Raw genomic sequence first — 13,703 nt, forward strand, 5'->3', positions numbered from 1 at the left:
ATTCAAAATAAATGTATGAACCTGAAAATGAGCATCACATGTCTCCTTTAAGTACTCAGCTAGGTCAGTGCTGGATTGTCCTAATAGGGCAACTTCTTTGGCGGGGTAACTGCACCAATGATAACATCTCTACTGAGTCATACTTGAAATGCAAAGTGGCACTGCAGCAAAAGGAACTACAACTTGCATTAACAGTATCGGTGGCTCTGCTGACTCCATTGCAACCAACAAATACTCACACCAACTTCGCTGACCAGCCCGTCTGAGCCAGTGAGCTATCTTGGCACAGCCGACTTCAGACTGCAAAACAGAATGTGTTGAAAGAGAGCCAGAAATTCCACTTGTGAACGCTTTCACCTGTTCTTGTTGTTGCAGAGCTTTTCACACCCGGACACGCGGTGAAAGAGAGGGAAAAGAAGAGCCAGGAAATGAAATTCCCCCAAGTGTAAATCTTAAAAACTCGACCTCCGCCGTAACGTCTTGATACAAAACTCTAAGAGAGGAAAACATGTGTGTGTGAGCGCAGCCCTCTCTCGACAGTAACAGTCGACCTGAGTTGCTATAATTTGAAAAAGTGGAATGTCACGAATGCCAGCTTCAATAAAATACACACATCCTGTCGCTCCAAGCCAGACAAATTCTCTAACAATAAAGCCCAGCGTTCCTTTCCGCAGGTGACGAAACAGAGCCCATGTAAAGCATTAAAAACACACTGAGATCATGATGTTCACGCTTCATCGATATGTGACGACACATCACATCAGCCATCATAAAAGCATCGCCATCTTTCTTTAATTCGCAGGCGTAACAGGGGTCTGGGTGTGTAACGTGATGTGGATCACACACTGTTCTCCACCCGTGGAACTATCACGAACCCTGAAATGAACACCACAAGCCAAACTGGGGCCGGCCTTGGCACACAGACCGCTCCATCTAATAAAGTGAGCATCCCCCACTGACACGAGGCATCAGGGCTAGGGCTGGACATCCACAACCCCGCTGATCTGCTGAGTGCTGAGCCCTGCTGTCACAGTGTGGGCCCTACACGGGGCTCAGGGGCCGTAATCCTCCACACAGAAAAAAGACACACATGAACACATGCAAGCCTTGAAGTTCAGGAGAGCAGCCAAACGCATCAAATGCAGACTGACTATAAGGTTTCACAAGCAGTCAGTCATGCCTAGACCATGACTTTGACCTGATAGTGTAGTGCTGGTTTTTAGTGTCTTGTTTGTATGCTTTGGTAAGTGGTACTAATGCTACAAAGGACAGGGACAGATACCTGGAGGACAGGAGCACTCCTGGCCAACGTCTCTGGTTGTCCGCAATTTTGGCACCAGCCCCACCACTGTCTGCAGACACACAGAGGAGATTCAGGTGTAAGGTTTGAAAAAAAGTTTTTTTTAAAAATCAACATGCAAAAAATTCAGGGAATTAAATAAAATCAAAACAATCTCTCTGACTTCCACTAACAATAATGAGATCATAATCTTTCTACCATCACATGCAGCTCGAGAATGAAAGGACTCTCCTCAATGTCTTTTCCATGAGAATAAATTACAGGTTGTGTCTATCATCAGTGGTTATGTCACCCTATAAAGAGCTTTAACTGCTAACTAATTGGCCAGCTGCATGCATGCTGGATCCCTAAGGTCATGCATTAAAAGGGGCTGATTTTGGGGGGAGAATAATTAGGGTGCAATTGCCAAAAAGTGCCAAGTTTGTGTGTTTGTAAAGCATGTGTCCCTGTTATTACGCACGCTTTACGCACATGTGAGCAGCCTGTCAGAGGTGCACAAACACAATATATGCATCGGTTTCAATTAAACGTCCCGTACCTCTTGCACGAGCCTTTCTATCGGGGTGCTCAGCTCTGGGATTAGGGTCCCATCCTCGTTTAGAAAAGCCCGGTGCGGCGGCTGGAAGATGGACGCCTTGTTCATCTCCATCTGCAGTCGACTCTCCAGCTGGAAGGTCCTGAAGCCCATCAGAAGGCACACGGCGACGGAACTCAGGGACAACAGCAAGCAGAGAGCGATGGGAAGTCCTGGAAGCCACCGCTGGACCGCGGACTTGGGCGCACACTGGCACACCGGCTTACTTTCCGCGATAGAGTCGCTGGCTGTATCCATGCCGAAATCCTGCTTCAAGGTCCTCTTGATGAAAAGAAAATCACTTGTTTTGTTGGTGTGGTTCCTGAAAGCCAAACTGTGATCACACTCTGTGGACTAAGTAACAACAGGACAACACAAACTCCTGTACACAGGGCTCGGGGTTCAAAGCGCTGCCTTAGATGAGTCTTGGAACAAGAGGCAGTGCGCACCGGGTCCACACCAGGCACAGATGAGAGAGCTCTGATGCCAGCCAGGGAAGAGGCGCCGACTGACTCCACTTGCAGGTCGTTGTTTCCTGTCTAGGAGTATCCTACATGGATGTGCAATTGCAACTACCAACGGGTCCAATTGTTTGCCTCCCTAAAAGTTGCACATTCAACTCGTTGAGATGCGCCCGCCCTGCTGACCACGTGGGAGGCTGCGGAGTGACAGCTGAGACTGAGCCTGAGAGGGTTTGGATCAGACGACTTCTGATGGAACCGAAACTCATCAGACGCAGTATTTGACACCAGATTTTTTCCCCCAAACCCTGGTGTATTAACAAACTGTGAAGGTCACCGATAACCACGCGCCGTATTATTGTTATTATGTTGCCCATAATTGTGATCCTGAAAACACACTGACACAGGGTAAATTACCATGAAAGACTTGATTACGCCAAAATCGCATCTTCATATGAACTTTTATTTAAAAAAAAATATTTCAATTTAGGGGGCTAAAGTCTGATCATTTTGTTTGACAGCTGAAATAGACCAAATGTTCAATTTTATTAATCTAAAACCGCATCAGCAAAATATCTAATCAGTATAAGCATTTTCCCCAACATTATGTTATGCATTTAAGATTAATACCATTTAAGATGATACTAAATGTGGGACTGCTGCTGTTATTTCAGGCGGTAGACTCACGCAGTCATATGAAGGCTTTTTACTGCCCTCCTGTGGTTTAATGCTGCTACTGCACCTGATTGGCTCAATAGTTCAAAACACACTCACTTCTGTCATCTATTCAAGTTTATTGAGAAAAATGTACATGATACTGCAAAAGTTACATTACCGGTCAGTGAAAAAAAACATCTTAACAAATTTATGTACAACATTTTTTCTGCCCGAAATAGCTTTTTTTCCTTCTTTTTTAATACATCCACAAAGCTGAATAAGTCATCACTGGTGAAACTGACACAGGGTATTACAACAATTATCCTGCTAACCCTCACCCAACTTGACAATGCATAGAGAGAACATGGACACACTTAGGGCTTATCATGAATAAAACCAACAGCTCTACCAGCATATGCTTAGAAGCTACAAATTAAATTACAATGGCAAATAAATAGAAATCAATTGGGGGGGATTCATTATACCAAAACATGCCACAGATGAAAACAGGAGTCGACGTTTCAGACCAAGGAACACACGGCTTAGGACAGGACACAGCAAAGCAGGGCAGTGGACTGATGCAGTCGATTAAGGTACACCTCTCCTGGAGAGTCAGGAAGTAGAGGCTGGCACAGAGCACCCTGATAAATGTCATGCTGACAGCCAAGCCCTGACCGAGGTTACAGGTCAGAGGTTTACAGGTTCAGGAGTTCAGTCTTTTTTGCTGCTGCTTCTGCTGCTGCTGCGGCTGCTGCTGCTGCTCTTGCTACTGTTGCTGCTCTTGCGGAAGCAGGAGAAGAAGGGATGGCGAAGGGCCTGTTCTAGACTGAGGCGCTTAGCTGGGTCATACTCCATCATTTTCTCTATCAGGTCAAACAGCTGCTGGTGGTCCTCGCTCTTAGACATCATGTAATGCTGATGGGAAAGGAAGGACAATTGTGAGTCAGCCTCCTAATATGTCATGATTAATATAATGCTTTGTAGTTTTACATATAGATGAACTACATGTATGAACTACAATTATAAAAAGCATGTTCAAGGGGGGCAAAACACTGGAGAGCCCTGCAATACGGACCAGTCTGGTGATGCTCAAATGTTGCTCTTCAATGAGACAAATGTATATAATACTCAACATATTTCTGCGGTAGTAGTTCAGTTGTTAAAAAAGATCAGACTTTGGAGAATCTGATTGTCTAGAATCTTCCTATGAATAAAATGCAACGATTAATCTGAATGTAGTATTTTCATGTATTGTAAAACAGATGATTAGGATCTGTTTGGGCCAGCTTAGCATATAGTGAGGCTGCTAGGTAAAACAGCTAGCTTAGCTCAGGTAAAGTACCTGAACTAGCATGTTGCTTATTGTGTGGAGAAAAGATTGGTAGGTTGGAGCATCTCAGTAGCACCCTATCTTTTCATCTAAAATGGTATGTTGTGACAAATTGTATTAAACTAAGTCATAGTGCAGTTTGGATAGTACGTTAATTGTTTAGTACTAGATTTATGGATGTCTACCAACAAGTAAACATCATCATTTAAAAGGTTTATTTTTTTTAAATCAATCGAGGAATACAGATGCACTTACAGATGTGATTATTAATGAGTACTGGAGCACTCTGACTGTATGTTTCTCCCTTAAGTATTATTCCTCTTACCTTGAGGGGTTTGCAGTGTTTCCTGACATATCTCCCAGACGAGCTGTGAACATCCCAGTCAAGCTTGCAACGGTGAACATAGCGCTTTCTCCTGTAAAACAGTTATTTCAAATGTTTACAAATCACAGCAATCAAAATTGATTCCATATGGAGGTCACAATTGTCTTATAAAAGTATTTGGAAGTAATTTACCTTCCTACACAATAGTAGTGGTATACTTACTTGGTTTTCTGCAGGAGGTTTGGAGGGATGGGTCCCAGGACTCTCTCCATCATAGCGAGGTGCTCTTTGCTGTCATGGGTCTGAAGGAGAAAAACAATATCATCAGTCTTGGCAACTGTCATGGTAATGTCACAGCATTATTTTCAATACACTCTCTACTACTACCTACCTGGAAGAGAGTAGATCCGAGGTAGTACTCAATGAGTATACAGCCTACACTCCAGACATCACAGGAATGGTCCCAGCCCAGATCTGAAAGAGACAGTGTTAACTTAGTAACAAGTCACCACCAACGGACCAATTTAAAGCTTGAGTGCTTTAAAACAGCACCGTACCTAAAATGACCTCAGGAGCACGGTAGTGACGTGTCGACACCACAGAGGTGTGGTGCTCATGTTCATATGTGGCGTTACCAAAGTCCACAATTTTGATGTCTGGGTGTTTCAGTGTTCGTTCGTCTCGTTTCTGAGGACAAAATAATAAAAAATTATGCTACTTGCACAGCTGCTGACACACACAGGAACTTTGTGACTTGCAGGTCTGACGTTTGTGTCTAAATATTTAGGACGCTTACCATTTCGGGGTTGTACTCCATGTCATAGTTTGAATCAATGAAGAGAATGTTCTCAGGCTTCAGATCAGTATGGGTTAGCTTGTTCTTATGTAGAACTGGAAGACAAGAACACATACATTTAAAACCAAGCTGTTTTTAGAGTCAGTGTATTTTCTGTGGATGCATGTGTCAATTACTCACATCGCACAGCTTGGATGATCTGATAAGCCATGTGCCTGATGTGTTCTACAGGGAAAGGCTGGAAGTTGTTTTCCTTGAGGAAATCATAGGTGCTGAGGCCAAGCAGCTCGAAGGCAATACAAATGTGGCCGTGGTAGTCAAACCAGTCCAGTATTTGAACACAAGCACTAAAGGGGTGGAAGGAGATTCTTAGTTTGTTTCTTTCTTGGTAAATTCATCAGTATTAACCACATCGTGATCAGCTTTTTTAGTATGAAGATATTGCGGATTGACTTACTATCTCTTATCAGAGTCAAGGGACTTCAACTGTTCAAGCACCTCTACCTCAGACATAGCTGCCTCGCGGTAGCGGTCTATGTTTTTAATGATCTTCAGAGCCACTCGAGCTCCATCACTGGAAACACAATACAAAATGTATTTACTATCACAAAATAGAGAACGAGTGAGAATATTAATATCTAAAACATTCATACTTACTTAGTGTGATCAATGCATTCAACAACCTTCCCAAAGGCACCCTCTCCTAGAGTACACACAATCTCATCTACAGAAAATAGAGAATTGAAGTTAGAAACACAGCACTGACAAGGTGAAGCACTGTCCTTTGGCTGGTTCACTGCCTGATGTAACATTGCTCTGTTTTAGCTACACTACTATAAACAGGACTCTGAACACTGGCATACAACTCAATGCTAAATATGTTAACACTGACAAGCAATATCTAACCAAAAACAATTAACTCTATTGGCCCAAATACTTCAGCCTCTAAATTAATGTTTGGAAATAAAAACCAGACAACAAGAGAGTGAGTGTGAACAACAGTAGAAAAAAAAAGGTATATATTCTATACATCTCGCTCTCAGCATGTCTCCACTGTGATAGATGAGATGACCCTCGCCATCATCCTCAACACTCCTGGATCTTTTCCTGCTCCTGCGGTGATGGCTCCTCCTCTGCACCGGAACCGCCGCAATCCGCCATCACATCAATAACCCATCAGTCAGCCAGCACCAGGCCATCACAATGCGACATCGTCATTCATTCAACCAGGCCAAGGGGGGAGGTGTAGGGGTGCATAGATTCGGCCCGTTCAGTAACACCGCCAGGCGAATGGACGGAGCAGCAAATTCAAATTCAGCCCCGTAGGAGAAATTGGGCGCCAGCCACCACATAGTGTGTGTTACAGAAGAAAAACATGGCAACAAGATTTTCAGATGAGAAACTTTCTCAGAGTAGTACAGAAAAAAACTGAACTTGATTGATTACAGTCTTTCTACATGTGGTTGTTTGTAACTCTTCCAGTACAACTAAGTTCTTTACTAACACGCCCCATAATTGCCCAATACGTTTTCAGCACAAAAACTGGGTCCACTTTTCTCTTGCAAATCTAAAAAACACTCACAATCCCTTACTTCCTGAACCCCAAAGTCCCCTACCCCTTACTGGAAATCATGCTTAATAATGAAGAGTAGCGCACACAGAGAGATACAGAGAGACATAGAGATCGGTGTGAAGCATTGGCTAAACACCAGTGATAATGACCCATGTGATTTGGTGGTAAAGACAGGAGAGGGGGGTACAGGGGAGAAGGGAGTTCTCGTACCGCGGAGGACCTGTGGTGAGATTGGCTACGCCTGCGCCTTCCGTCTCTGTGCCTGCGGCTGCTTCGCCTGCTTCGACCACTGCGCCCACTACGCCCAGAAGACTTGCTGTAGTGGTGCCAGTCCCGGTCTCTTTCCTTGCAGGTGCCGTCACGGCTGTCTTCCTCACAGGCCATATCCACACTTAGTCTTTCCCGAGCGTCCAGCCTCTGGTTCAAACTGCGGGTCTCCAGGTATTGCCTGCAGTCAACAAAAAATAAATCAGGACACACAGATCAAAAATAAGGACTGGAAATCATAGGCTAGGTCAGGAACAGTCTAGTTCCTTGTCTGTGATCAAGCTCTGAAATGAAGACTGTATATGATGGTGCTAATGGTCCGCCTATTGCCTGACACCCTATCCCCTGTGCCTTTTATGTAACATTTGTAATTAGCAACACGCTGATTTACAGCCACCAAACCCCAAACATTCTGTTCAATGAGAGGCTCCAGTTCAGAAAGCATTTTATTAACAGATTATCGCTGGGAAAATAGTACATTTCCAAGTACACAAATGCCAACATGTAAAGCCCCACATTTAAGCAAATTTAACATTTATAGAGCTGTCTTCGCTGGCAACCCAAAGCATGCCTTGCTGAAAATCCATGCACCTTGAAGGAGAGCCAAATTGGCAGAGTTTAAGTGTGAGGCATTGAAAGGTGCGGAAAGCTTTTTGCCACAACCTGATGGTGCATAATTCGATCTGTGATTCAACGCCTGCATAGCTCAGCATGCCAGAAGTGAACATCTGTGTGGTATCTTTTCTGCAAATGGGTAACCCATAGATTAGAAAAATCCCATGTGTTTATTACCCAAATTCATATTACCCTCCATAGTTCCTTATATATGACTTGCACCTAAATATCCCCAAGGTTCGTCACTAAGGGTAGGTATGCTCATAAGGTTTCCAATCACTTCCAGCAGGCCATGTTAGCCTCTAAGCATCTATTAAAGACCAAGAAACCCTTTGGGCCCTAGCACCCTGGTGGTGTCAGTTGTCATCCAAGAAGAGGTCTGCCCCTCTACAGAATTAAAATTAGAGTAGATATGGAGATATCAAATGTAACTCCATAGGTCATCAAACCCAACCACAAAAGCTAGAATTGCAAAATATTAACATTTCACATAACTTCATCAGATGACACTGTCAATGCAAATTAATTGTGTTATAATTTAAGGGCAACAGGAGTTGTTTACAAACTTGAAGCCTTACTAGCCTAACTGGAAGGTCATCGCACAATGTGGCAACACAAGCCACCTAGTAACAGGTTGCATTCTTACTGTCTTTAAAATACTATCTGACCTGCATTTGTAAATAGTTGGGTCCCAATATAACAGGTGTCCTTAGTCCCTTTTTGGGGTCAAGATAAGTTATAGACTTGAACAGACATTCTGTAGATCAATACAACAAAGGTAAATAAATCTTGAGAGTATCCAAGACTTTAAGTAACCCTGTACTTCATCATATAATCTAGCTTTTTATAAATACTCAGGTAAAATGTGTAACTTAAAAATAAACATCTCAGAATATGAGTAAATGTTTCACACAATAAATAAGAATGTTTTTTTGGTTTTTTTTTTTTACCCTTCGTAAGTCTTGTGGTGACGCTGAGTTCTTCGGGACTTATTTTCTCTTTCGCTGCTGTGTGAATCTCGTTTCCTACGTTTGCTACACTCCATTCTCTCTTCCCAGCTGTACTCATCGAGCCAGACACCTGGGGAGCGCATTCGTTTTGAGTGGCGCATCTGAAAAAGATGAAGATGCATGTCAAAAGTGCAGAAACTGGAATTCCATTGGCTGTTTAAAGACACTGAATGCTGTGCATATCAATGAATTTTTTTTCAAGTTATGGGATCAGATGCTGCATTACAAAATCAGATGCTTGCAAAGACACCCCTGTCCTAATGCACAAAAGGCATTAAGTGTGACTAACCAGCTGCAGCTTGAATAACAGCAAGGGTAAGTAATTAATTCAGTTACCATCAGTCAACTGATGAGATCTTCAACAAACATTTTCCATGAAAAAATGACAATCTCTGGCTTCAGCTTCTGTATGATTTACAGCGTTTATGTATATAAATATCTTTGCGTTTTGGTCTGTTGGTCGGACAAACATGGGTATTTCTTTAAATATATGGCAAAGTATTATTCGAGAAAATACATCGAAATGGTCGTTGATTTCAGCTTTAGCAACAAGGCTAAAACCTTCCTTTCATAATGACGAGGCTGGCAGCAAACAAAAAACAGGACGAAAAAAACACTGATCACGCAATGCAAGTCTGCAAGAACCAACTGTAAACAAAAGCCTTGACTCGTTTACTCTCTCTCCTTATGCTAAAGGTTATTTTCTTACACGATAACAGAGCACAAGAGGCAAACAAATGTTGACTTGAGGCCAACGTAACGTTAGCGTCGACGTTTTCGCTACGATTTGATCACCTGTGACGGTCTTTAACGGCACGATCGTGCACAACAACTTCAATATTTCTTCAGTTGTCGTATTTAACTTTTAGAGTAGTCCACACCTCGAACAATACTTTGGTTAGATGTATGATTATGACTGATCAATCGAATAACCTAGAGGAGAAAAAGAAAGTAGAAAGTTCTCGAATGTAGGCTTAATCTCCGCCGAGGCGTCGAAGGCCCGTCGAGCATGCTAACCATATTAGCCACCCACACAACAACCGTGTCGTTTACGTTACTTCCATTATCTTAACGCATGTAACCCAACTATATTGTACGTTCTGGTGTGACAACCGACTTTGCAAGTTGTGAATATCAGCGTTGCTCCGAGATTTGCCGGACTACATGGTCCGAGGAAATGTATTGTCGCAGATAGCCGAGCCTATTTAAACCAGATAAGGATCAGCCATGTTGGCGAGACGTCGAATTTCGGAAAAGCTAACTGGCTAACGTTAGCTAACATTGGGGAAGTACATTACACAACAGCTAACAGATCATGGTAGTAATTGGATGTGTTCCAAAGTCGGTCTTACCTTCCTCCTTACAGTAATATGGTATGAAAGAGTAGGTTTATTGGTTATTTCAAATTTATTAACAAAGAAACTGGAAATTTCTTCCGACTAGTCGTCTTCAAAGATGGCGAGCTTCCCTTGTATTCGATGGAACGTTCTTAAACAAATTCCATGACGTAAAGCACAATAGCCACGCCCACTAGCTGAAGTTTTGGGATTGTGTTGTCCTGAGTTTATCCTTACAGGTAAAATCAGGCAGGTCTTTCCATTTAGACTTGGATGAATGTTTAACAATTTAGAGTTGGAAGCTGTCAGTAAAAAAGTTGAACGTTATGTATCTTTGTAAGAGGCTTTAAGCAATTCAGGAAATAGTCTACTATCCAAGTATTTAACAGTTTGTCCCCATGTGTTTGTGACTGTGGCTCAGTGAATTCAGATTGTCTCTTGCATATTTTACGCTGATTATGCTAAGTCATGCTTCTCTTTCCTCATGTTTCTGCAGGTTTCATTTAATCTATTCATTGATTAGTTTGTTTCTGTGTGTGTGCACACATGAGTACATGGGTATATCTGGGTATGTTTTTCTCTTAGTGCACTTTTTTATATATATATATATATATATATATAAGAAAACGGAACATATATATATATATACATATATATTCCGTTCCGTTCCGTTTTCTTTCCGCTTATCCATGAGGGTCGCGGGATGTTGCCGCTTTTTTCCCCCCTAAGGGGTTGCGGGGCTTACTGGGGCCAAATCCAGACTTACTCTATGGGCGTAGGCCAGGGTTCACCCTGGACGAGTCGCCAGCTCATCGCAGGACCCTTACTGATGGCAGTGGCTGCCTTCACAAGGTGCCAACTGCACATCAGGAGCAACTTCGGGGTTCAGTATCTTGCTCAAGGATACTTCGACTTGTAGCTCAGTCCCGCCCTGGGGAGCTGGGATTTGAACCAGTGATCTTCTGATCACCAGTCAACCAGCTCTACCCACTGAGCTACAGCCGCCCCATATATATATTAATCTTGAAATTGAACAAACTTGGTCTATTTAAAAATAAATCAACAACAAACTATTTGATGTGGCTCAGTTCATGGATGTGGCAGCAGTTTTAAACTGAATGTGATACCATTACACAAGAAACAAAAAGGTGCCTAATTACAATGGATTGGTGGGCAGCAGAGTGTCCGATATTAGCTGGAAATCACTTACGGGAAAAAAGAAAACCTCACAGATTCTTTGTGGGCAACAAAACAGATGTATCTAAATCTTCGATTCCAAGTCCAGCATCTGGAAAATATGGTTTATTATTATTATGATTATTATTGGCAAGTATTTAGATCTGCTCACATTAACAACTGAGCTCCAAATAATACTGTCATGCATTCTTGGAAATATAACATGAATATTAAGAAAGACTTCTGACATTATATTGGATAAAAGTATCTGAATCTGTGACATACAGGCCTAAAAGCTCATTACTAGACGACAATCCCTTCAATATTACATTGTGCTGTGCCATCCACTACGTATTCACACCCAAGCTCATTCATTTAGATAGTTGTTTGCACTTGTGTTTTTGCTAATAAGTGAATAATCTATGGACAATATCTTCCTCTTCTCAATTATTTTAAATAGTTAGTTGAGTCAACAGCATCTGAGTTCTGCCTGAGAGTCAAACTTCAGGGCATAATAACGCTCAAAACGCTTGGAATTATGGGTAAAACATGTCGGCGCCCTGTCCTCACTCTGTTGACCACCACATCTCAATGTGATAATTGAGTTATGCACATCGTAAATGAGGATCTTCTCTCTTTAAAACAGTGGACATAGTCGTTTATAGTTTAACTGCGAAGATGTCTGAAAACACGCAGACGGACGGCGTCTCTGGAAAGGCGCTCACACGGGCAGCGATCGCTGAGATGCTGGGGAAGAATTTCGAGAGCCTGCCTGACATTGACAAGAGCTTCTTCATGTACGGACCCGTGTATCTGGGGGGGAACGCCGGACTTGCAGGCTTAATATCCAACAGCTTGTACCGCCGAGCTCTGAATGTGAAGAAGGCGCCCCTCGCCTCCGGCATGCCGATGGCCGTGCTGCCCTTCCTCACGACATTCGCTCTGTACCAGGCGGTGGTATCCCACCCCCTCATGTCCGGGGACCTCAACTGTCCCTCCTGTGCCCTGTTGAGAGGGGCACTTGTGGGTGTGGTGGGCGGTGGGGTGTATCCCATCCTCCTGGCCCTACCTGTGAATATCGGCCTCGCCTCCATGTACAGCTCGGCCCCCCAGCCAGAGAAGGGCAACGTGCTCCGGTACTGGGCGGACCTGTCCAGACCCATCCTGAGGAAGATGAGGGCAGTGATGGTTCTGCAGGCCTTCTTCGGCACCTTCCTGGCCTCCAGGCACTTTCAATCGTACACCAAACTGGCCCAGATTACATTCGGATCCAGTGGAGAGGAACTCAAAGACGAAAATGTTCTGAACTGAACCTTAAAATAAACTCTTGTCTTTTGTTTGTTGCATTGACTTACTAGATTCCTGGTTTAAATGCATGTCAAACTCATCATTTTATAAGGAGTGTGCCTGAGCTGTTGGCCTCAAGATGAAATGATACCAACTATGTAAATGGTATGCATACTCTGGTATGTCAAAGTAACATAAATGCAGAAACTGACTGCTTTTACAGCTCATTAAACATGGATTTGTGGGAAATGAAAATCAGTCTCATACTTTAAAGGTGCAATATGTAAGAATTAAAAAACAAAACAAATTATCCACAAAATGTGAAACGGTAACAGTTATTCCGCATGCTAACCAGCTATCCCCAGCCTGTCCCGGCCCAAAGCTCCCATGTTAGCAGAATGAGTGCCAACACTTCCCCTGCGCTTCCAAGTTCACCATCCGGACCGCTAGCTTCATGGCTAACCAAGCTAACTAGCTAACGACAGCTGCACTTAGTTAGTCTGGTGATAAGCTGCTTATTCTGAGCATGAATTCAACAGGTCAGTTTTTACATATTGAACCTTAAAGTTTAAAAAGTTGTTATAAGAAATTTGGCATCATGTTAATCAGTTATGCTTTAAGATTAGACCTGAAACAATTTGTTGCATTTAGTAAAATACCATATTTATAATGTAATAATTATTTTGTGAAGAAAAAAAATGAGAACATTGTCCAATTCAATCTCATCAATTTAGCCATTTTCATTTGTTTAATTACATTTGTAAGGAATATAATTGTTAGTTGCAGCCTTTTGGTTCCTTTCCGGTGATTTCCATATGAGTATATCTTCGATGCCTGGGATGCGTTTGAAATCATGTCGTTCTTTTTTTGGGGGGGCATTTTGTATCTAATCAAACATACCAAAATGCAGTTCTTTGATCAATGTCACAAACAAAATCAACTGCAGGCAATCAACTAAGCATGGTTGACTTTTATTAAAGGCTTTTTCAAAGAAC

The 13,703-nt window shown here is 42.7% G+C and overlaps 3 protein-coding genes across 11 annotated transcripts in view; 1 reads left to right on the forward strand and 2 right to left on the reverse strand.

Moving 5' to 3' along the window:
- Positions 1–2,550, reverse strand: part of col23a1a (collagen type XXIII alpha 1 chain a) — a 127,052-nt gene extending 124,502 nt beyond the window's left edge. For 4 of the 8 annotated variants that reach the window (XM_030397222.1, XM_030397224.1, XM_030397219.1 and 1 more), the window contains exons 1-2: positions 1,839–2,549; positions 1,283–1,352 (exon numbers count right to left, since the gene is read on the reverse strand). In XM_030397222.1, the coding sequence (XP_030253082.1) occupies positions 1,283–1,352; positions 1,839–2,132 (364 nt within the window). In that variant the 5' untranslated portion in view covers positions 2,133–2,549. Of the gene's footprint in view, positions 1–1,282; positions 1,353–1,838 lie in introns of all 8 variants that reach the window. The other 4 variants (XM_030397221.1, XM_030397220.1, XM_030397218.1 and 1 more) reach the window with 3 other exon arrangements.
- Positions 2,551–3,109: 559 nt separating this feature from the next.
- On the reverse strand, positions 3,110–10,416 carry clk4a (CDC-like kinase 4a). 2 transcript variants are annotated; one of them, XM_030395312.1, is made up of 13 exons: positions 10,261–10,416; positions 8,849–9,009; positions 7,227–7,464; positions 6,474–6,576; positions 6,101–6,167; positions 5,901–6,017; positions 5,624–5,790; positions 5,444–5,538; positions 5,205–5,334; positions 5,039–5,121; positions 4,870–4,949; positions 4,648–4,738; positions 3,110–3,907 (listed from the first exon to the last, which is right to left on the reverse strand). In XM_030395312.1, the coding sequence occupies exons 2-13, from the start codon at positions 9,007–9,009 to the stop codon at positions 3,704–3,706; spliced, it is 1,536 nt and encodes a 511-aa protein (XP_030251172.1). In that variant the 5' UTR covers positions 10,261–10,416; the 3' UTR covers positions 3,110–3,703. The 2 variants fall into 2 exon arrangements, with proteins under 2 accessions (XP_030251172.1, XP_030251173.1); XM_030395313.1 differs by lacking the exons at positions 6,474–6,576; positions 8,849–9,009; positions 10,261–10,416 and having other exon boundaries at positions 3,598–3,907.
- Positions 10,417–11,939: 1,523 nt separating this feature from the next.
- tmem126a (transmembrane protein 126A) lies at positions 11,940–12,963 on the forward strand. Its single transcript, XM_030395319.1, has one exon. The coding sequence runs from the start codon at positions 12,100–12,102 to the stop codon at positions 12,730–12,732; it is 633 nt and encodes a 210-aa protein (XP_030251179.1). The 5' UTR covers positions 11,940–12,099; the 3' UTR covers positions 12,733–12,963.
- The last annotated feature ends 740 nt before the right edge of the window (positions 12,964–13,703 follow it).

The sequence above is a fragment of the Sparus aurata genome, chromosome 18, assembly GCF_900880675.1.
Source record: "Sparus aurata chromosome 18, fSpaAur1.1, whole genome shotgun sequence".
NCBI classification, from domain to species: Eukaryota; Metazoa; Chordata; class Actinopteri; order Spariformes; family Sparidae; genus Sparus; species Sparus aurata.